At 39.8% G+C, this 24805-nt stretch overlaps 1 protein-coding gene across 1 annotated transcript in view; it reads right to left on the minus strand.

Moving 5' to 3' along the window:
* PDK3 (pyruvate dehydrogenase kinase 3) overlaps positions 1-21255 on the minus strand; it is a 64984-nt gene extending 43729 nt beyond the window's left edge. Inside the window, exon 1 of the mRNA XM_069463603.1 lies at positions 21150-21255. Coding sequence (XP_069319704.1) covers positions 21150-21255 — 106 coding nt within the window. The remainder of the gene's footprint in view (positions 1-21149) is intronic.
* Between the last annotated feature and the right edge of the window lie 3550 nt (positions 21256-24805).

Raw genomic sequence — 24805 nt, forward strand, 5'->3', positions numbered from 1 at the left:
TCCGTGTTTCTTTCACTTTTCCCTTTAGCATTTTCACTGTGATGAGTACCTTAATCCCCAATACCCATTCCAAGCAGGGGGGGAAGGGGTGTAATGCCCCATCAATGACCTTACAACACATACTCTGTACATATTCATTTGGCCTTAAACAATTAACATTTAAAATGACTCTGATCGTTTTGCTTCACATAATATACAGACAGTTCCCCCTTACAATGGTTCGATTTAAGATTTTTCAACTTTATGATGGGTTCATCAGGGTATTAAATGTATTTTTCACTTACAATATTTTCAACTTATGATGGGTTTAATCAGGATATAACCCCATCCTAAGTTAAGGAGCATTTGTATATTATTCTTTAAAAGTTGTGTGTAAATATAATTTTAATGTTAAATGTACTAAAAATGCTGATATTTACTATAGCGAATCTCATTATAAAATGAAGGACTTATTACCTGAATTAAAATATAAATCTAGATTTTCACATGTCAGGAGAAATACTTTGCATCCTGGTTAAATGGAAAGGAAAAAAAATTTTTTTGAGACAGGGTCTCACTCTGTCACCCCAGGTAGAGTGCTATGGTGTCAGCCTAGCTCACAGCAACCTCAAACTCCTAGGCTCAAGAGATCCTCCTGCTTCAGCTTCCCGAGTAGCTGGGACTACAGGTGCTGCCACCATGCCCAGCTAATTTTTTTTTCTGTTTTTTTTGTAGAGCTGGGGTCTCGCTATGTTGCTCAGGCTGGTCTCAAACTCCTGGCCTCAAGTGATCCTCCTGCCTCGGCCTCCCAATCAAAGAGCTAGGATTACAGGCATGAGCCACTGTGCCCAGCCAAGAAATTATTTTTAAAGCACAAAAGAAATGCTGACTTTCTCACTGTGAGATGACAAAGGCTCTCTCCTTTGAGCAAACCTGAGTCAGGCTCCTCTGAATCCTCTTTTTGACCAGGCCTCCACCTAGGGTTCTATCTTGACCTAAGTAGGCCAGTTTTACCAAGAATCCTGCTGAATCGTGTTAGTGAATATCCTCTACCCTTGGTATCTGATCACCCTTGATATCTAATCAAATTCCTCATCCCCTACTCTTGATATCTGATCACCCTGGACTGCCTTCGGCAAGAATCCCCCTAGCCTTGATGTTTCCTCTTAGTTACCCACTAACCCCACCCTGCTCCTTGGCTATAAATAGCCACTTGTCCTTGTTGCATTTGGAATACAGCCCAATCTCTCTCCCTTACTGTAAAACCCTCACTGCAATGGTCCCTCTTGAATAAAGTCTTCCTTACTGTCTTTAACAAGTATCACAGATAATTTTTTCTTTAACAAGAAGAAGGAAGTTCTGCAATAGGAAAGAAGTGGAAGAACCTCATAGTGCTGGAACTGGGCATATCAGTATAAACTCATGATTTTTAAAAATTACCTGAGTTTTTTGGGTAGTGAATATGTACATGCTTAAATTTCCAAGTTGACAGCCCATTAGGAGCAGCAGGTTGGAAGCACAGGGTAGGCTGAAGAGGGCGGGCGGTGAGCAGTGAGAGCTGGCTGTCAGGCATGTGGTGGCCAGTGTCAGGTCCACATCTCCCCTCTGAAACCCCCGGGGGCTTAAAGCTTAAAAGAGGGGGCTCATTAAATAGCAATCACTAATGATGCTGATGATGATCAAGCCAAACAGTCTGAGGCCATGGGATGCAAGATCAAATAATCTGTTACTTGGGCAGCCCTGAGAGCTTTGACTCTGACTATATTCTGAGTCAGTGTAGTCCCCTGGGCTCATTTGATGATTCCATATAATTAAAACTCAACTACCAGGCATGGTTCAAGATAACCAAATTTCAGGAAGCATTTTATTCAAGACTCTTTGGATTATCACCCTGCTATAAAAAAAATTTTATCTGTCTCTATATCATCCATAGCACCTATTATAGTGCCTTGCCTATGGTAGCTTCTCAATGATTTACTGCAAGAATATATAATGCTTTCAGAAGTTTGTATTTTTTAAGAAGAGTAGCTGAAAAAATCTCAGGTTTTGATTCCTACATTCTAAATTTAGCTCTAGGGACAAATTCTTGGTACTCAGATACCTTAATTATACATCAGCTTAAACAGGAAGATAAGTCTTTTTTAGTTAGCTAATTAGTAAACCTAAAAATAAATATGAAATGCCTGATTTTTGTAACCTTTCCGTGGCTTTCCTCAAATACATGGAAAGTACTTTGTCCTATGTATTAACGCTGGATACTGGGTTTAAATCAAAAGTTTCTAACAACGTTTTTCATTATAAACTTACCAAAGAAATCTTTTTGGTTTTAAATGAATGTCCCCTCACAAAGGTTCTGTTTTTGTAAGTCTTCTGGCATATTGTGTATTTTCCAGTTATGCTTTCCAATTATGTGACTTCATTTTTCCCCACTTACTTGGCTTTTCTACATTCCTTAATTTTGACTTTCTATTTTTATTCTGCATTTCTCTATACATGTCATCTTATTCAAATTTACCAATTAAATTTTCTCCTAGTTCAAAGATGACAAAGGGAGTGGGGTGAGGAGACTTAGAAAATTCTGCCATAGTGGATACAAATAAGTCATTAGCTCAAATAAAATACACTCAGTTTTTGTTCTAAATGTAATGATCTTTTCATTCTCTGCTGTTCAGTTCTCATACTTTGCCCTTTCCTTGGGAAGTTAGAGACAATTAGTATATTTGCAAAAGGTATGGTTTGCTTTGTCTAGAAAAGTTCCATATAGCTTTACATTCAACAAGACACAAGATAAACAGACACAAAAATACAAATGACTTTCAATTTGATGCAGGGAGCCCTCCCTGTGGTGGGACCATGAGGTGGCCAGGAATATTTAGCTAGCTGCCTGGGAGCAAGAGTTCACAGACTTATTCTTTAGACCTGGTTTCCATAGTGGCTGGTATTTCTGGCAAGTCTTTAATCCTCTTTTCAACTAATTTACAAGAGGCAGAAAAAATAATTATTTCTTTGGTTAATGAAGTCACCTGATAATAAGCATCTCACAAAGCAGAGGCTGAGAACATATTCTGTACTCTCTTCAATCAAGAGAGACAATGCTCCCTAAAATGTAGTCTCCTCTGTCTAGATTATTTGAAGGTTTTCTTTATTCACATATTTCAGCTTTCTACTTGGTGGGGGGTGGTTTGCAAGTGGCAATAATTAGATAAAGGAGTGAAAAATGAGAGCAACGAATGGAAAAATTACTAGCGAGGCACCAAAAACCAACAATGATCCAGTTTACTCTGATAATGCTGCTTTTGATTAATATTTTCAACTAAAAGTTTCAATTTGCAATGTATTTTTCACATTAACCATGTTAAAATGGGTAAAATATAACTGAGAAAATGTTATTTTAGGGTGAGTTCTTTATTTTCCCCAGTTGTATTCATAAGATTTTAATCTTTTGAAAACATTGAATTTTAAGAATGAGTAATTAATTCTTGAGCTTACCAGGGCTAAACAATGATTAATTGAATAGTCCTTCAAAAGAAACAACCTGAAGTGTGAATGGAGAGCTACAAAATAATCATGAATGTCCTTCAAAAGAATCACTTTCTTTAATCTTCCTTTATACTTTTAAAATGTTTGTTTCGCTTCATGCTCAGTAGTAGTATTTCACTGCCTGAGAAGTTTGACAGTTTTCCTTTGTTTGAAAAAATGTATTCCTGAATTTAAGAATAGATCAAAATGGGTTATGACTTGGGGGCCTGCCAAACTTGAAGCTGCCTCCATTCTAGGCAAGACTATGCTGTGGTTCTTATTAATAGTGAGTCAGACACTTCAGAGCCATAGAGCCAAAGACTGAGGATTTCACAAACATCTTATTCCCTATCAAATTCAACACACCAGTAACATCCAGATAGTACACTACTTCTTTCAGCCCAATGTCTATTTTAATATGCTCACAGATGCTGTGAGTTGGGAATTCAGACAGGACACTGAAAAGACAGCTTATCTGGGCCTCAGCTAGGAAAATTCAAAGGCTGTGGGGTGCCTAGACCTTGGGGCTGGAAGCATCCAAAGGCTCCTTCACTCATAAGCCTGATGTTTTGGGCCAGATTACGTGATGACTAGGATTGCCTACCCTAGCACCTTTGGGTGGCCTCTTCATGTGCTTCCTCACAACATATCAGCCTCGGGCTAGTTGGATTCTTACATAGCTTTGGTAAAAAGGCAGAAGCCTCATGGCCTTTTATGACCCAGGCTCAGAACTCAAACAGCTGCCTATTTCTGCCATATTCAGTTGGTCTAAGCAGCCAGAGCCTGCCCAGATTCAAGGGGAAGGGAATTAGACTCCCCTCTTGATGAAGGGGTATCAAGGTCACAGTACAGAAAAGCATCTTCATGGCCATCTTTGGGAAATGTGATCTAAGATGCCAACAAGGAGTTGTAGACAATGATTTATTGCTCCAATTATATTTAAAAGCACTCTTCTATTGCCTGAATTGGTTTCTTCTGGGGTCACTGTCCATTTATTTGTCTTAGTTTCTCTCTTTCTCCCTGTAGGCTTCCCTTGAATGTCTGGTGATCCTTGGCTGTTCAGCCAGGTTTGAGAGTGAAGCAGCCGAAAGACTGACCGGGAGCCCTTGTGGGGCTTTAGGAGGCGTGAGCTCCCCAAATACCTGATTACATGGGGCTTTTCGGTGAGTCCTAACACCACACCAGCTTCGATGATTCTCCTTAAATAGTGCAGTGTCTAGGAGAAGAACCACCTTTCATCCTTTACTTTGCCTGGGGGTGACTGCCTGCTACTAATGTTCTGATGGTCAGAGTGGAGGGTGGCCCTTCTGTTTGTGGACTTCTAGTTCATTCTCCTGTGTGCACCCAACCAGCCCTCCCTGTCACTCCTGCCCCCTATCGGTCTACTGCATTGCTGAGGTGGGGGCCCCTCCTGGGCTCTAGTGCACCTTGCTCAGCAGCCTCCTCAGCCACACTGCCTTTTTTCTTTTTTCTTTCTGGACCCCATTAACTGGACACAGTGCTTTCTGAGTATATTCCAGACCTGAGCTTGTCCAATATAGGAGCCAGCAGCCATTAGGGGAAACTTAAATATTTAATTTTATTATTATATCAATGATAAATTCCCCAAGGGTGATAACTGTACCATGGTTATTAGGAGAATACGCTTATGCTTAGGATATATATACTTAAGTGTCTAGGGGCAAAGAGGCATGATGGCTGCAACTTATTCTCAAATGGTTCAGCAAAAAAGCATGTATATGTCAGAGGGAAGGAGGGAGGGAGGGAGGGAGACAGAGATAGGGATGGATGGAGAAGGGAGAGAGAAAGCAAATATGGCAAAGTAACTGGTGAAACTAGGTGCCAGACATGGGTGTTAACTATTATTCTTACAACTTAAGGTCTGAAATCTTTTCAAATAAAGTTTTTTTTCTGGGAGGTGGCAGGGGGAAGACATTGAAAACAACTTAAATATATAACAATAAGGGGATAGTAAAATAAATTACAATACTGTATATTTACATGGGGAAACACGCAGTCACTAAAAGGAATGTTTTTAAAGAAAAACGCAGTCTTCTAAAAAAAAAAAGTCTTCCAACACCTCGAGCCATTTTATTCTTTAAAAAAAAAATACAAAAATCTCACACAAAACATGCTACTATATATAGATTTTCCTAATGGGGTCTGACACGCATGGTACCCTTCATGTAATGCTTTCTGTTCTTCGGATAAGAAAAGAAGGTACAAGGTGACCGTGACAGAGTTCTTAAGTAAGGTGGATGAGGGTTACTGAATCCTTCTCTGAAGGACACCCATGTGGCTGTGCTGAGGGAAAATGACTAACATCCACTCGAGTCCCTTGATCCTCTCTCTCTTTAGAAATCCTGTTTGTTTGCCCTTTTGAAACATATATCTACACAAACAGACTAGTGAGAAGCCTGCCACTCTATACAGCAGATAAACCAAAGCAAGTTGTGAATGGATTTCACTGTGCCGTGGACCCAGAAGTCGCACCCTCTGCTTCAGTAACCCCCTCTGCCATTGCCCCAATCACTGGGTTCTATGTCCTGTGGGTCCCAGGATTCCTCAGACAATTGCAGAGTTCACTAGCACAAAACCTGGCACATTGTAGGTGTTCAGTAAATATTTTCTGATTACAACTGAAAATTAAAACACCTAGTAAGTTTAGGCATAAACTTCCCATAGCAAATAAAATTCAGGGCTTCAAGATAACATTTGCTGGTGATAGTAAATATCTCTTAGAGATCAACTTCATTCTACATATTAGGTTAAGGGTATTCAAATCCTTAAAGTTTCGTGAAGAGCCAAAGGGGAGGTAGGAAGGCAATAACACAGTGGCAGTAACAGTCAATACGGTGTGTCCAGCCTGAGAGTAGAAAAAAGCACGGATGTGTTCAGAACTGATATCACAAATAGAGCTGTGACCAGCTAGAGCATGTCAGTAATAATTGCTGTGTAGCCCAAGCCACCACACATCCATATCAACCTAAGGGTAAGGTTTAGGATCTAGTCCTGATAGTAAACTGGTGAGTCACAGGATGGCTTGTTGTCATGGAAGCAGGAATACTTAGGTAAAGGTCACACTGTACCCATCTTTGAGGCCAAGGCAAGATGTTTAGTTAACCATCACAGTAAATGAAGGGAGTCCAAAGGCAGTCACGCTCCAAGCACAAGTGAGCTGAAAGTGCTGTGTTTCTTGGAAAATGATGAGTTTATACAGCTGAGACCTGCAGCCAACAATCTTGAAGATAATTAATATTCCAGGTTAAGAGCTCCCTACCCAGCTTTTAGTCTTAGCAGAAAGTCCTTCTTTCATCCAGGAAATGCTGTGTCACTAACTTACCATAATAAATTCATAACATCTACTGAGCATCTACCATGTGTCATGCATTGCACCACACATTCTCAATCTTGTCAATGCAATAATCCTATTAGATGCTATCATTTCTGCATTGTAGATAAAGACACTGAAGTGTAGTGGGATTAAGTGATTTGCCCAAATTCACATTGCTGGTAGGCACCAGAAATTAAGACTTGAGTACAAATTTGTATGTACTGCTTCTCATATTCCCAGAGACAATAAGGTAGACTAACAAGTAGTGGTCTTCAGAATCAAAAGAATTATTTCAATGTAAGTAAATTGAGTGGGTATCAATCTAATAGCTCTGAAATGATAAAACTAAGTAAGCATTAGATTATGCCATTTCCTGATTGCATAATAGAAACAATGTAGACAAAACCTCAGCATTACTAATAGGTACTACATTTTCTATAAAGAATTGCATTGGGGCAATTGCATATTGTGTTGAACTAAAAAGAGCATAGGCTTAAAAGCTCAATCTACCTGTACTTTAACCATGACTTTGCCCCTAACTTTGCTTACGTGAGAGACTTAAACCATCTAAGCTTTAGATTTCTCATCCAAGAAGTGAAAACACCTACTTCACATGGATGCTGTGAGAATTACAGCTAAATCTGCCTACTAGTGATACACAAATGTAAGTTCCCTTGGCCTCACGAAAAGAATAATTTCTAGTTCCCTTTGGAACTAGAACTAGTCAAGATGTTACATGAACAACTAGCTGATGACTCGGACAGTCTTTTTGTTACTTGGGGCTTCTACTTTCTCGTGTAAAATTCGGAAGGTTACAATGATCTCTAAGCTCAAGCTCCCACTGAATGAATCTAAGAGGATAAGATTATGGTTTGCGTCTCTATACACTTCACAGTTATTTATCCTACACCAACCTTGCCTACTAATGTAAATTCTGGGACAGCTCTGGAGAGCACTGCTAGGGGTAAACAGCCAATGAAAGGAGGTGGAAATCAAGAAAAAGAGTACACACATTTACGTTTGTTCTTCTTTTTGTGTTCTCCATCCAGATAGCTCCCAACAATGCTTTGGAGAAAGGACAATTAGGTTAATACTTCACACATTCCCAGAAACCACTCCTATTTCAAAACCCTTTAAAGGAGAGGTAGGGAGAGCAGAAAAGATACCACAAAATCATGATTCATAAATTTTGGCTAGCATATATAAATTTATGTATTTGTTCCAGCTTCTCATTTATCTATGAGCTCCTCAAAGGCAGTGACTATGCCTTGGCAATCTCCCAATGCTTCTTAATTTCCATTTCATTCCAAATCCAGAACGTTCAACTAATGCTGATGGACTCCAGAACTGCTTACCTGTTAACCTTCAGCATCTCACAGACTCTGTCCCTTAAAGCAGTTAATAGCTCTTGAGCAAAAATTTTACTGGATCTAACACTGTGGTTCTTAACTCTGGAAGCACATTACAATCACCTGGGCAACTCAAAAGTACCAGTCCCTAGCAGACCCTATTCCCAGCGATTGATTTCATCAGTTTACGTGGGGAACAGGTGTCAGTAGTTTTAGAAGCTCCCCAGGTGACTCTCATCGTGGAGTAGCATCTCATCATAGGCAGTTAAATGAGGAAAAGCAAATCAAAGAACTGCCCAGGCCCAGAGAGTGGCTAGTAAGCATCCAGACTTTTTCCACTTACCCATTATTTTCAGTTTTTATTTTCCCGTTTGAGTTTTGTTTCAGCCTCTTAGGAAACTGACCACAAACATCTTTGTAGTCTGTGAGAGACTTTTCAGCATTATCAGCTGTCTTTTTTCCTTCTCTTTTAGGTGATCTTAAATGGGGAAGATAAAAAACTGAACAAACTCATGAAGGACATGGCTGTACTCAGGATGTGGTAATGCACGACAGGCAGTGACAATGCACTTGTTGGTCTTTTCCTCCAGTTTGTTTTGTTCACACACTGCACCCAATCCATCACCTATTTTCTCAGCTATAAAGAGGGGGGGTAGTAAGATGACCAAGTGAGCAGACGCCTGGCTCTCCTACCTACTATATGTGTAATTTTCTTACCTGCTCAGAACTTCAGATTCCTAATTTGGAAAATAGGCATGGCTGTTGTGAGAATTAAATGATACCATATTTTATACCAAGCATTGGTAAGTACTCAGTCAATGCTAGTTGAATCTATTGAATCTTTTTCAGTTGCCACATAAAGTCCATTTTAATTTCCTTCTTGAATAGCTTCACTGAAGCCAAGATAAGGTCAAACCAGCAGGAATGTGAGCATGTAGGCCAGACATGACATGATAGAGAATATGGAAAGAACACTAACCAAAGCGGCAGTACCCTGTCCACGAAGGGCAGTTTCTAGAGAACAGGACGTTCACTGTGAGGCAAGCAGCTTCCTCCCAGAAGAGTTTATTACAAATAAAGTGTTCACATAAGCACATTACATGATAGATATGAAAATAATAATATAGCAATGACCACTTTCTATTTAACTGCAGAATCAGGAGGAGAAATTAACCCACACTTATACAGGAGTAGAAATTAACCACACTTACACAAAGTCCACAGTCAGGTATTAAGAAATACCCACTACCAAGGTTAAGGAAACATTGTACTCTACTAAAACAGACCCAAGGTTCAGAGACAGAAGCCTGAGTATGCGCTGGCCTATGAAAATATAACAATTGTTGGGAAAAAATATGTATGTTACAAATTTCAAAGGGCCCTACTATTTTCTGGCCAACAGCACATGGGGAAATATTTAACTTCATGGTGTGGGAAAATTTAGAGAGATGATAATTTATTCCCAACAGTAAGACTATTATGTACTGATCTCTGTGTCCTAGTAAGAGAGAAAGCAACACTGGTACAACTCAAACAGGTCGAGCAGAATCATAGATCAAGTCTAAAAATGAAAATAAAATCATGACCACTTGGGTGAACCTTAGGGAAAATAATATACCACTGAGTTAGAACCCCAAGTATTCAATGAAAGGGAATATAAATATTGACCTCTGTAAATGTAATAATTTACTATAATTTTTGTGCTATTCCTCATGGAAGAAAGTATAATCTCACAGTTGAGACAATGACCAGGAGTGTATCTCCTTGAAGGATATTAAGGACACCCCCCATGGGTTACAATCAAACCCAGCACTGCCACAAAGGGAACTATGGGGGTAAAGTAGTCCTCCCTCCCATAAAAGTGAAGTGGGCTAACTGGAGATACTTCAGTGCTAATTTCAATGCCAGTTTATGTGACAAAAATGGAAGGCCTAGGAACACCAGGTAACTCACTCATGGTCACCTTAGCACATTTTTGATAATGTGCTAGTCAATGTGAACAATGACTAATTTATCAAGAAGAATAAGTAGGCAAGAAGACATTTTTAAATTTAAGGTAATAAATAAGGAAGTGCCCTCACCAGATTTCAACATAAATTACAAGGCAAAAGTTAACATGTGATATTTAGTTAAAAATCAGAAAAGCTGTCCTGTTGAATAGAATCCACAAATATAAACTACAGCTACACTGTGAGCTTAGCATATAAAACAGAAACAGCAACAGAGCAAGATTTGAGGTATTAATAATTGTTGTGCAACTGGACAGCAGAACAGGGCAAAAGTGAGTTAGCTACAAAAGTCTCATCAGAAATGGCAATAAATTCCAGAGATATTTAATAACAATTTACAAACTGTTATAGGTAATAAATCTGACTGTGATAAAAGCACTGTAAATGATATAGGTGATACTGAGTATATGAAAACAGACTGTGCACTAAATAAAAAGGAAACCAACATACAGTTTAACATATGTAAATATATGGACAAAAGCTGGAAAGGCTATCACAAAAAATGAATTGCAGGTAATATAGTGATTCTTTCCACATGCCTTTAATTTTATATTTTGATGATTACTTTGCCAAAGAAGGGAACACAATGAGGAAATACTCACATAGCACAATAGCTTACTATGCCAAATATACACAAGGAATTCATACAAACAATGAAAACTCCAGATTTCAGTTACTAATTGGTCAAGGGCACTTTACACACAACAAAATGCAGACAAACCCAAGCAGGGGAAAAAACCTTTTAGTTCCCATGCTACCTATTATACAATTAAAATCATAAAACCTCATTTTGGCAGGGCTGTGGAGAAACTGGTACACTTAAACTTTGTGGACAGTCCTGTAAATTAAACCTATACAGTGACTCAAAGCCTTTCACATGGTAATTCTACTGAGAGGCAGATACCCTACAGATAAACCACCTGATTACCTGGAAAAGTCTTAGCTACCCCAAAAATCACACTCCAGATAGCCAAGGTTTAGTGTTACTAGCATACAGGAGAAACAGAGCTTTACCACTTAAATGCAAATTACAAGCAATCACTTCTCAGTTCTTTAAACAGGGAGCTGAATTATCTTAGACCAGAGGTAGACCAACTTTCTGTATAGGACCAGATAGTAAACATTTTTGGCTTTGTGGTAACTACTCAACTCTGCTGTTGTGGAGGGACAGAAGCCACAGACAATATGTAATGAATGAGCATGCTGTATTCCAGTAAAACTTTACAAAAACAGGAGCTGTCAAAACCCACAGAGCATACAACACAAAGAATGAGCCCTAATGTTTACTATGATAAGTCAATGTCGGTTCATCAGTTATAATAAATGTCCCACACTGGTGCAAGATGTTGATGGTGGCAGAAGCTATGTTTGGGGGTGGGGTGGGGGATATGAGGGAACTCCTGTTCAATTTTCCTGTGAACCTAAAAGTACAGTTGTCCCTTGGTATCCATGGGGCACTGGTTCTAGGATGGCCCTCGGATACCAAAACCCATGGATACTCAAGTCCCTTACATAAAATGGCATAGTATTTGCATATAACCTATGTATTAATACATGCTCTCATATACTTTAAATCATCTCTAGATTAGTTATAATACCTAATACAATGCCTACACACCACTTCATTCGTGTGAATTCAATGTAGTACTTGGCACAAGGCAAACTCAAGTTTTGCTTTTTGGAACGTTGTGGAATTTTTTTTTTCTGAGTATTTTTGATCCACAGTTGGTTAAATCCAGGGATGTGGAACCCACAGATACAAAGGGCCGACTGTACTCTTAAAAATAAAGTCTGTTAATTAGAAAAAAAAAACCCAGATAGCCAGCCCTCAGGCTATAGTTAGTTTGACATTCTATCTTAGACTAGGGATATCCTGAGATAAAAGAATTTGCCCAACTCTGAAATCGGATTATCACAGGAAGTAAAACAATTGAGTGCCCATATAATATAAAGGAAAAGAAGTGATATTTTTTTATTCCATCCAGTAATAAAACCAAGGTTTTCCAAATCTTGCCAATAGTATGATCAATTTCCCAAATGCTTGATGGGAGGAAACCACCCAGCCATCAATAGGTCAGTAAATGCTATGTCTCCACTTTGAAAGTACACAAAATATTCTCAAGTGCTGCAAAGACAACAAAGCCAGAGCTATGACTTCGGTGCCTGAGAGCTGCCCCAGAGCCTGATAAACCAGGCTATATTAAAATCCAGCCCTATAAAATCTTAAAGGCCAATTCTTACCTTAAATTTAAATACTGACCAAGATGCAAAATGCCAGGTTAGGTATCTTTACCCTGAACTAAATTGTCCTTTTCCCCTTTAATTTTGAATAGTTGGCTCCTGTCTCCAAACAGGTTGTTCTAATTCTTGGCAATAACTCACAGTAGAAAAACTTTATCTCTTACAGAAAAGGTCTGTCATGTACATATGAAAAGGTACAAAACACACTCAAGATTGTTTTCCTAACACGATTTTCTTCAAAAAACCTTTTCATATTCTCCAGGAACAAAATCACTGTTCTCAGTGGTAATAAGGCTTCAAAGAGCAAAATGACTTTTTAAACCTTAAAAACCCAAGACTTTGCAAAGAGAGTCATTTAGAAAGAACCAAAGTCAATTTCTCAGTGTCTATCAGAGTCTTAAAACACTTTCTAAAGGAAAACAAAAGGTGGCTGGACCCTTAAACCTCAAGAATAGTAAGAGTGGAGAAACTGGCTGCTGCCTTCTAAGGGCTAAAGGCTCAGAGGTTCACAGAGCCAGTGTGATTATGGCAGAAATCAAAATACAAGGTTCTGTGACAAGGCAGGGTTGTCAGACAACCTGCTTTCTGGTGGTTTTATTTGGAAGATGCTATATTTAAATGTGAGGACATTATGGAAGTTTAAACTTATATAACAAGTGACTAAAGTGACATAATATTTAATAACCTCAATATGGAGTCAGGCATGGCGTCAGTAATGGCCATTTATGGAGCACCCATCCTGTGCACAGCAAACTGAGCTGAGGAAGCTGCAAGAGGTTACAAAGGAGAGGTGAGCACCCACCCTTGGGAGACAGACAATTGAGGATGAAATCAAAGAAAAGGAGGAAGGAGCAAAATACCTTTAATACAAGTGCAGCTGTGAAAAAGTAACTGGGAAAAAATGGGAAGTAAGTCTGCAGGGAGGAGATAAAAGTGTTTAATGAGGGAACCAAAAGTGGATAGGGCGCGACTGATAGATGAAAAGCAAGTTCAAATGAAAATGTGAATCATTTCCTACCAACTCATTCAACATTCAGAAGGTTCTATCTTTAATTTATGTCATAATAGTCCAAGTTCTCCTTTTCTTATATCACTAAGAGACCTTTTAAGTCATAGCAACTATTTAAGGGAAAGACAGAATTCAAATTTGTGCAAATATAATAAGGAGCCACCATAACATTAAATGCCATTCAAAGACAATAAATTGGTCCAAAAATCCAGAGGGGTTTACAGAAAAAAAAAGACATGTAAAAGTTATACTAAGAAATGAATTCAATAAATGTTTATTCTGAAAATTAAAATGTGATATCTCCATTATTCCTAATAAGGGATTAACATATACTATCTGAAGCCACATGGTCCAATAGAAAGATAATGTGAGCCACATATATAATTTAAAAATTTCCAAGTAGCCACATTAACATAAAAAGAAACTGATGACATTTTTAACATTTTATTTAACCATATCCATGTAACAAGACTGCACTTGTACCCTCTAAATCTATAAAAATAAAAAAATTAAATATGTATTTAACCTAACATCCAAAAATTATCATTTAAACATGTAATCAGTATAAAATATATTGAGATATTTTACTATTTTTTATATTAAGTCCTTGAAATCCAGTGTGTATTTGATGCTTACAGCACATCTCAATTCAGAAGCTAAATTTCTGTCAGAAATAATTATCTATAATTAGATTTCATAAAATTTACAGTTGATAAAGGCAGATTCACATATCCAAGTTGTCCTAAACATACTTAAAATTAACTGAATCAAGTATGTTTAAATTTAAATTAAATCCATTCAGTTTCTCAGTCACACTAGCCACATTGCTCAAAAGTGCTCAAAAGGCTCATGTGGCTGACAGGTGGTGAACTATACTGGACAAAGAAGGTCTAAAGAAATAAAGTAATAATTATGAATATAATCACTGAACCAAAAATTCAAACCTAATTACTTATTAAAAGAAATATGGGCCAGGCACTATAGCTCAAGCCTGTAATCCCAGCACTTTGGGAGGTAGAAGCAGGAGGATTGCTTGAGGTCAGGAATTCAAGATCGGCCTGGGCAACATAACAAGACCCTATCTCTACAAAAAAACAGAAAAATTAGCCGGGCGTGGTGTTGTGCACCTCTAGTCTTAGCTACTCAGGAGGCTGAAGCAGGAGAATCGTTTGTGTTGCCCTATAGAGATATAAAAGATTTCAGGAGTTCTGCAGGGCTTTGCTCTGAAGGAATATGTGAATGTGTTAGTTCAGAGATCAAAAGCTGCCTCGCCTCAGGAGGGCATCTCACTGGTCAGTAGCAATTTGCATGGTGAGGCTGTCACGGACCTGAAGGCTGCTTGCACCTGATATCTCTGTAGGACAAGGCTCCGTATGTGGTCACAGGTTGAGAACTGATCAAAGAATGCCCGACCAACAGATACCTGCAGCTAGAAACAATCGGCCTAAGGGACGGTTCCTGCTTCACTCCCGACTACTTGTCTCAATCAACAAAAAACTAGATAAAGAAATAGAGAGCCATTGTGTTTCTGTTTAGCCTTTTTGCTAAGTGATAATTTTATCTTAGGACTTAGACATTTATCTTAAAAAGATTTTATAACCATTTGCTCACGTAGATAGAGTTAATTAAGGGATCTCTAGAAGCTTTGGGGGAGACTTTAAACCTAAACAAACTATATGTTATTATGTAAATCTGTTACCCCTGGCAACTAATCACTGTACCAATAAATACTGATGCGGGACTTCACTAGTGGCCTCACAGCTCACGGGAATGCTGGAGGACCCTCTGACTCCCCCATCTTTTAAAACTATACTTTCATTTCTGTGTCTTCTTTTATTTCTATATTCTCTATTTTTCATTTCTATTATTTCCATATCCCTTGCGACGACCCCTGCCAAAGGGACCCGATTTTTCTGGGAGTGTAGCTAACTCCCTGCAGTTTGTGCCCAGGAGTTCAAGATTTCAGCGAGCTCTGGTCACCACCACTGCACTCCAGCCTGGGTGACAGAGTGAGAAAGGAAAGGAAGAAAGGAAGAAAGGAAGAAAGAAAGAAAGAAAGAAAGAGAAAAGACAGAAATAAAGAAGGTAAAACAAAGCAAAGAAAATATTTAACACGGAAAAATAAGGTATTAAAAACAAAGGGAAAGAAAATTACAGATGCATATCATTACAGATGACAGATCTGTCATATCAGTAAGTATAAATAGGTTAAACTTACCATATAAAAGAAAACAACTGATTCACAAAGCAAAATCCAACTTTACGCTACATTTAGAGACATTTAAAGCAAAGTAATTCAGAAAGACTGAAAATAAAAGGATAGCAATGCTATACGAGGAAATGTAAACAAGAAAATAGGGAACTAGATCTCACTGTCAAATAAAGATGAATCCAGGCCAAAAAGTATTCAATTAGTAAAAGGGCAGCACTTTGTAATGCTAAAGGATATGTCTCACAGTGAGGACATGGCAGTTAATAAGCATCAAACACAACATTAATATCATAAAGCAAAAACTATAGGAAAGATAGGGAGAAATAGAATCATATTATTATGAGACTTTAACTTCTCTCATGTTTGATCCATGACAAATAAAGTGGATTAAAAAAGCAAAGTTATAGAAAACCTAAATAACATAATAATATAATAGATCTGATATATCAAACTCTGTAACCTGAGAAGAGAGCACAACCTTCTTTTTATTGCCTGAGGAACATTCACAGGAAATAACTATATATCGGGCTACAAAGTAAACATCAATAAATTAGCAAATAATTCAGACAACATTCTCTCATCATGATGCAGCAAAACTAATCATAAATCAAATTAAAATATACAATGAGCCTACACTAGAAATTTTTAAACTCCCTCAATTCTTAGTTCATAGAAGAATAAAAATCTGAAGATGCAGAAGAGCTGGGGAGGGGAGAAAGACCAAATACACACACACATCAGCTGCTAAGGCAGCCCCCAGAGGAATAACTGTAGTCTTAAATACTAAAACAAATAAGACAAAAAAGAAACTATCCAATTAACAAAAAGAAAAAAGAATAACAAAATAAACCTGAGGAGATCAGAGTGAATTAATAAAGTAAAAGCAGACATTAATAAACTAGAAAACAAGTCATAAAACTAATAAATAAATCCAACCAAAGAAACCATCAACTAACCTAACTAAGAAGGGGGAGGCGGACAAATACAAAAGAAATAAAAGTGAAACAGCCACAAGGAAAATTAAAACTGTTAAGAGACTACTATCTTAGCTATCCAAATTGACTTCAAAGCCTCAATGACTAAGATAATTTTCTAGAAAAAATATATCAAAATGGACTCCAGAAGAGACAGGAAATCTATGCAGATCAATGCCACAGAATAGAGAAAGCTGTCAAAGGGCAATATTCCCCCAAATACACTGGGCTTAAAAGCTTTCACATGGAGGTTGTAGCAAATCTTTAAGGAATAGGTCATTCAAAAGATAAATTGGTCTTGGCATAGAAAAAGAAAAATATTATCTTTCTGAAACAAGCATGACTTTGATAAGAAAATATAACAGACCACACATATATACAATATCTACAGACAAACAGCACATGGATACCTGTGTAATGAACCCAGGAGTTCATTGTACTATTCTACTTCTGTATATGTTTAAAGTCTAGAGATCTAATGTATAACATGAGGACTACAGGTAATAAAATTGTATTGTATATGGAATTCATGCTAAATGAGTAGATTTTAGCTGGTCTTGCCACAAAGGGTAACTATGTAAGATGATGGATATGTTCATTTGCTTTACTGCAGTAACCTTTTTATTATCTATAGGTATCCTATAACATCATGTTGTATACCTTAGTTATACATAATAAAATTTACTTTAAAAAAAATCCATAATAAAAAACTAAAATAAAGCAATGTTTACTCAAGGAGAAAAAAATTCTATCTAGATAACATTTTTTTAACCTATCAAAAGTTTGACAGCAATGTGGTAAAAGTTTAGGAAAACAGGTATTCACAGGGATTTCTAGTTACTCTAGAGAGTAAACAGACAACCTCTATGGAAAGCATTTTAACAACGTTCATCAAAATTACAAACGCACATACCCACTGATGTAACAATCCCATGTTTAGGAATCTATCCTACATATACACTGAGACATGCGTGAAATCACAATGCACGCAATAATTCACTGTAGGATTGGTTATCATAGCAAAGACTGGAAACAACCCACTACCCATTAATAAGGAGTTGGCTAATAAATTATGGTACGCTCATATAACCAAATTCTCAGAAGCCATAAAAAAGAAAAAGGAAGTTCTGCAGGTATTAAGTCTCTAAGGTATTAAGTTTAAAAAACAAGGTACAGACAAAGGTATAAGCTGCCATTTATGCAAAAAAGGGGATGCTAGTGGAGAGAAGTAGGAAGGAGGCTTTTCTATGTCCTTTTATACCTTTTGAATTTGGAACCATGTGACTGTCATCTCAGGCCCTAAAGAAAATCTCATTTTTAAAACTCCCCCCTTTTGGAACGTCCTATTGCCATTATAAAGTAATAATCCATTTAGAACACTTGTTATACTTGCTACACTATGGCACTGTATGGCAGGCCATATTTCAAGTAAAGATTCAGTTCAAGAAACTCTTATTATTTTAAAAGGCATAGAGAAAAACTGCACACAGATGAAAGGGGGACAGTAGATCAGACAGAAGATCATATAATTAATGGTTCTTAACCCTGGTTACACTTTAGGATGTCCAGGGATCTCCTAAAAATACCAATGCCCTTTACCCCCTGCCCCAAGACCATTTACAACAGAAATTCAGGGTGTGAGACCCAGGCCTGAAAACCACTCATCTAAAATGCTTTCAAACTAGTTCTCAACAAAGAGAAGTCCAAGGGACATTTGGCAATGCCTAGAGACATGTTTGGTTGTCACAACTTGGGGTGGGGAAGTGTTAATGGCATCTAGTGGGTAGAGGCCAGGGATGTGGTTAAACCTCCCAAAAAACACAGGATAGCTCCCACCACAATTATCTGGCCTAAAATGGCAAGAGTGCTGAGGTTGGGAACCCCTGCTCTAAAATAAAATCACTGCTTCTGAAGTAACAACCAGTTTTGGTCTTCACTTTTCAACATAAGAAATCATTTTGACTAATGTGGGGTACATTCACATAAGAAAGCTATTTCAGCAGCCACAGAAACTACAATTTATCTTCCGACAAGGTTATAACATACTGTAAACAAAATTCTCTTCATGTCCTTTCTCTGGTCCCTGTCTAGTTACTCTAGTCAAAACTTAAGTCCCATTTGTAAAGCACCCAGGAAGAAAGGCATAAAGTTCACAAACTGGCAGCCTGTAGGCCAACGTGATCCATCCATTTTCTTTGTACCAAAGATCTCTTAAAATATACCAAACTGGTGCCAATCAGCTGCCCTTTCTGGAGCCAGCCATATACCAGAGTTTGTCACCATCCCCACCTGGCTGGCTTCATTCATCTATCTGCTCCCTACCTGGTCCTTCAAGTATTTAAGTTGGCCCGCTCCTGCAGTTTTCTCCAATCGTACAGGGGCATAAAGCTTCTTAACTCCTCTCTCCCTCCTCACCTTAAAAACATTTCCACACCCATTCTGAATTCTCAAACTCCCACATCATTTGCCAAAATAGAACTGCTATCAAGAGACAGAACTAAGAGAAAAGCAGAAGTAGGGCTGGCCTTCGTGTGACAGCTCTCTTCTTTTAGTTGTCCTGTCATTAACGATAGACTGATTACCACCTGATTCGTGTCTGGGTGTTACAAACTAGGCTTGTAGTTCCTAGCAAATTCCACTACAATTATATATAGCTCTTCTATGTGCTTCCTTATAAGGAAAAGACTTAAATTATTATGCTTCTCTCAGTACCCTAGACCTCTCCCAAAATAGGTCAGAAGACTTTTATGGAAAATATCTATCAAAAGATTTGGTAATTTGCTGTTTAAAAAACTCATCCCTTTTCCTTTGAAATCACAACATAAAGTTTTGAGCTGTGCTTTAGAGATCACCTGATACAATCCACATGTTTTATTAACAAGGAAAATGAGTTAGTGGCAGAGCCAGAATTAGAACATTTTTTTACAGACAATGGCCTCAGGTTTTCCACGATAACACTATCCCCCACTGTGGTTTTCCTACTCAAATAACATCCTTGCCAAGATACCTATTAACACAGGTAGATACTAGCAGCTATAGAAATAAATTAATCAAAATTTCAGCCACACTATTAGACCTATCACCTAAACTTTGAAGGTGGAAGGAATTGGGAGCTTCTGGATTCCTTCTGTTCCTTTTATTGTAAATTAACCTGTCTCAGTTTACCCTAATGAATGGTTGATACCTTCAGAATCTTCCCTAAACCATAAATTAGAGATGAAAAACATGCCTATTTATAGCAACAGCAACATTTTCTAAACTCTGAAGTCAGGAACTGACTCAAACCTCTAAAATCCTCATAAGTGGCCAGAGATGGTAAAGTAAAACTACCAAAAGCTTTTGGGAGTGAAGTTTTAAGATGCAAAAATCAGTATCTTGCTGATCTCTGCCTTTCATTATTCTCTGGCAAATTGGTGTCTAAAATTTTAATTTGGTCTCAACTTTAACCTACTCCCCTCTTTCTATCCTAACTTTTTTGAAGTATGGATGACACCACATTTTGCATATCAGGTCTCCCCCAAATGTTTTATCTACTGACACCATCCCTTGACATCTACATAGAAGTCATTAAATGAACAGATGCCCCATTACTTTCCCTTGAGAGCTCAGAATATCTTTGCTGCTGGATTTTCTTTTCCTTCAGCGATGCTGAGCTCCATTCTGATACCTTCGTGCACACTTTTGTTTTACTTTCAGGTGTTTCACAACCAGCTCTCACTTTCTGGGGAAACATGATCCAATTAACTAACAGTAGGTGGTGGAATCTATTCCCATCTCCCCTAGGCCTCAGGCAGGTTGGGGGCCCGGGACTTCTGCGCTCCCATCTCAATCCGTGGAAGCTACCCACCAGCCCATGTGACAGGGGGGAAGGTGGGTGGGACACCCAAAATCAGAAGAGCAATGAAAGGTGTTGGCATCGAGGCCAGAGTTGTGTTAGACCCTGCTCTGACGCTAGGAGCCCACAAGTCCGCTCGTCATAGTACCTAAGGCATTTGTAGTCTAGGTATCTAACCGCTTTAACATAACCTGAAGACAACAGTTCGAGTCCTGCCACTCCAAACACACGGCAACGCCTCAGAGCAGAAAAGGGACAAAATGCCATTGCATAATGTATTCAACCTCAAGGTGTTTCTAAATAGCTCTTACCCAACCAAAAACAAATCTAAAAATAAAAACATTAAAAAGCCACCCACATTTCATTCTGAAGTTTTAAGGGCAGTGAGATTTGTAACAAGTAGGTTTGAAGCGAAGGAATGGCAGGTTTGGAGAGTCCGGCTGGCGATGAGTGTCCTGTGATGAGACGCGGTTTCTGTGTCTCCGGGTAAGCTGCGGGCTGGGTGTGAGGGTGTCAGGCCCTGCCCCCGGCGCCCCGAAATCGGAGCCCCAAGACACCCCCGGCACCCCCGAGCCCCACCCGCGGTTCCCACGCACTTTGCCCCAAGGCTGTGGAGACCCGGGGTGACCCACCGGATGGCGGCGTCCCCGCTCCTGGGGCCCATGGGGGCCCGTAGCCCCGTACTCACCGAAGTCCAGGAACTGTTTGATGGAAAGCGGCGATGGTGAAAAGCGAGAGTAGCGCTCGATCTGCTTGGGCACCGGCTGCTTCAGCAGCCACCGGAACAGCCGCATCCTCGCCGGGCCAGGGCACACAACCGCCGAGACGCCCAGGCGGCCGCAAGGGCTGGCGCAGCCGAGCCGAGCGGATCGGGCACGTTCGCAAGGCACGCACCCCCGCCTCAGACTCGGCCTCGGCGCCGCCGGTGCAGCCGCCGCAGCCGCAGCAGCACCAGCTCCTGGGCCGCCGACGGCTGCCCGCGGCTTCTCTAAACTCCGCCCAAAGGGGGCGGGGCCGGTCGCTGCACGTACGCGGCGCGCAAGGGGCGCGAGGGGCGCGCGGAGCACGCGGATGGATGTGCCCGCCGCTGATTGGCCGCCGTCGCCGCCCTGGTTTGTTTTCTGCCCGGGTGCGGCGCGGCTCTGCACCCTCCTTCCCTCGCTCTAGGGACTCTACCGGGCCCGGCAAGCGCAGCCTTTCCTAGCCCGGGCCCCGCCCCCCCGGCAAGGTAGCGGAGGTGCAAGGGGACCGGGCTCAGGCTGGGAGCCCACATCCAGAATCTGATCCTATGCGCCGCTTGAAGACCCTTCTCAACCAGAGACACCTCTTCCGGGAGGCCTTCCCGGAATCGGCTAAGTGTTTCAGTTCATGGTGTTGGTTGCATCTTAACACTTTAATTTTCATGTTCTGTTTACTACTTAATTATATTGACTGTTTTATGTCCTCCATTACAACCACCACCTTTGGACAGAATTAAATGTAAGCTCACTAGTTCTGTTTCCTGGCACCTCCCCCCACCATTGGACAGGGTTGATTGTAATGTCACGGACTCTCTGCTTCGTAGTCCCCCCGCCCCCACCCCCAGTCCCAAGAACTCCTTTGGACAGGATTGTTAGGTCACGGACTCTCTGTTTCGTGGTCCCCCCGCCCCCATCCTCACCCCCACTCCCGAGAACACCTTTGGACAGGATTATTTGGTCACTGGCTCTGTTGCATGTTCCCCCGCCCCTGGTTCCCCTATTGGACAAGATTGTTAGGTCACTGATTCTGTTTCATGCCTCCCCTACCACCACCATGGGACGAGATCCATTGTAGGGTCACTAACACTTTGTTTCGTGTCTCCCCCCACCCCACACACACACACACCACCAACACCGATGGACAGGACTGTAAGGTCACGGACTCCGTTTCATGCTCCCCACCACCACCACTACCATTGAAAAGGTCCTAAGCTTAGTTCTATCATTAACTGGCTGTGTGACCTTAGACAAGTCACCTAGTCTTTCTGTGTCTCAGTTAATTTTTATGTCAGATGGGGATACCTGACTTTCTCTCCCTGGCATTTGTGACAATCAAATGAAATAAATCATATCTAATATAAACACAAGGTATTGTACTTCTTTTGTACAGCAATACATATATTTTTACCTAATAGTTTTACGATAACTGGCAAAGTCCAGAAGTTAAACCAGTGAGTTGATAAATCTTGATGAACTTTTTCCAATTCCTTGTACACACCAAGGTCCTATGCAGGCCCCACTCCCAGTGACTCTGAAAGTGAAATCCCTGGGGCGGCGGCGGTGGCAGCAGCAGCAGCAGCACCTGGGAAGTTGTTAGAAATGCAGACTCTTAGACCCCACTGCAGACCTACTAAAGCAGGTACTCTGGGGGTGGAGCCCAGCAATCTGTTTTAACAAGTCGTGAGGCTTTTAAAGATATGGCCACAAATTCTTTGCTACTCCTCAAGAGATGGAGTTTAATTCCTCTCCCGTTGAGTGTGGACTAGACTTAGTAATGGCTTCTAACAAATAGAGTGTGGCCAGAAGTGATGGTATCTCACTTCAGAGATTAGGTTATAAAATAACTGGGGTCCTACAAAATACCTGACCAGTACTCCTCAAAACTGTCAAGCTCATTAAAAACAAGGGAAGTCTTAGAAATTGTCACAGCCAACAAGAGCCTAAGGAGATAAGGCAACTAAATATAATGTGCTATCCTGGATGGGATTCTGGGACAGAAAAAAGGATATCAGTAATGATAAATGTTTGAGGTGATGGATATTCTAATTATGCTTTAACCATTGTGCATTGCATGTAACTTAACATCACTGTGTACCCCATAAATATGTATAATTATATGTCAATTAAAAATGTTTTAAGGATATTAGGTAAAAACCAAGGAATTCTGAATATAGTATGGATTTTGGGCCAAAATTGTTTAACCATAATGTACCAATATTGGTTCATGAATTGTAATAAATGTAGCATACTAATGCTCCCTGCCTCCTTCCCTCTTTCCCTCTCTCTGCCTCTTCCTCCCCCTCTGTCAGAAACCATCTGCCATGCTGTGAAGCAATCCTGTGGAGAGGCCCTGAGTCAGAACCACTTAGCTAAGTAGCTGTTGGACTCCTCATCCCTGGAAATTCTTAGTTTGTTGTAATAAACGTTTGTTGTTTCTAGCTGTTACGTTTTTGGATAGTTTGTTATGGAGCAATAGTTAACTAATACACAAGCCCTCCAGGAAATTCTGGCACAGGCTCAAGTATGAAAACCACTGTTCTACCCCAACCTACTCTCATCCAACTCCCTGTTCCTCCTAGCTAATGCCTCACATCTCAGCGTAATCATCACTTAAACATCAAGGGAGGCCTTCCCTGACTGTAAAGTCAATTTGTTCCCCCTGCTATATGGTTTCCTGATTCTCTGTGCTTCCCCCTGTAACTCTCCAAACACTTTTTTATAGTTTGATTCATGCCTGTCTTCCACACCAGACTTAAAGCCTGGGAGGGCTGGGACCAAATCTGATGGATTTACTGCTTTGTCCTCAGTGTCCAGCATAAGTACCAGTCACTATTTAGGTTCACAGCAAATATTTATTAAATAAATAAAACCCAGCAAAAACAACAAAACCTACCCCAAATCACATTCCTTCTCAGCAGCTCTCAATGGGGAACAAAGGCAAGGGTAGTTTTTTGAGTGATACAAACAATAAGAGATACTTTATTAAATCATAATATGATACAGCCATAATCCAAAGTTTAAAGTAGAAGTGGAATAGATGAGAAAAATCTATCTCACTAATTGGTGTATCTTGTTACAAAATACCTCCATCATCACTTGACTGAGCTATGAGATCCTGCTCTCCCTGTCCTTTCCTCCTCCTCTCTTGACTCTCAACTAACATTTTTTGAGCACCTATTGTGTGCTTTGCAAAAGTTCCTATGTTGTCTCTTCACAGTAAATATGATGGATGAATTGTATCCTCATTTTACAAGTGTGTGAACTAAGACACAGGTTGAAAATAATTTAAGCTTATACAGATTGTAAATGATAGCCTGGATTGGAATCCAGGTCTCCTGGCTCTCAATCTTTCATAATACCAGCCTGCCCTTTTTAAAAAAATAGACTTTATTTTTAGAATAATGTTTAGGTTCACAGAAAAATTGAGTGGAAAGCACAGGGAGTTCCAACATATCCTCCCTGGGACACACACATCCTTCCCCACCATCAGCATACCCCACCAGAGGGTTATGATCAGTGAACCAACATTAAGGCATCATTTTCATCCAAATTTCATCATTTACATCAGGATTCACTCTTGGTGTTGTACATTCTATGGGTTTTG

The sequence above is a fragment of the Eulemur rufifrons genome, chromosome 30 (genome assembly GCF_041146395.1).
Source record: "Eulemur rufifrons isolate Redbay chromosome 30, OSU_ERuf_1, whole genome shotgun sequence".
Lineage (NCBI taxonomy): Eukaryota > Metazoa > Chordata > Mammalia > Primates > Lemuridae > Eulemur > Eulemur rufifrons.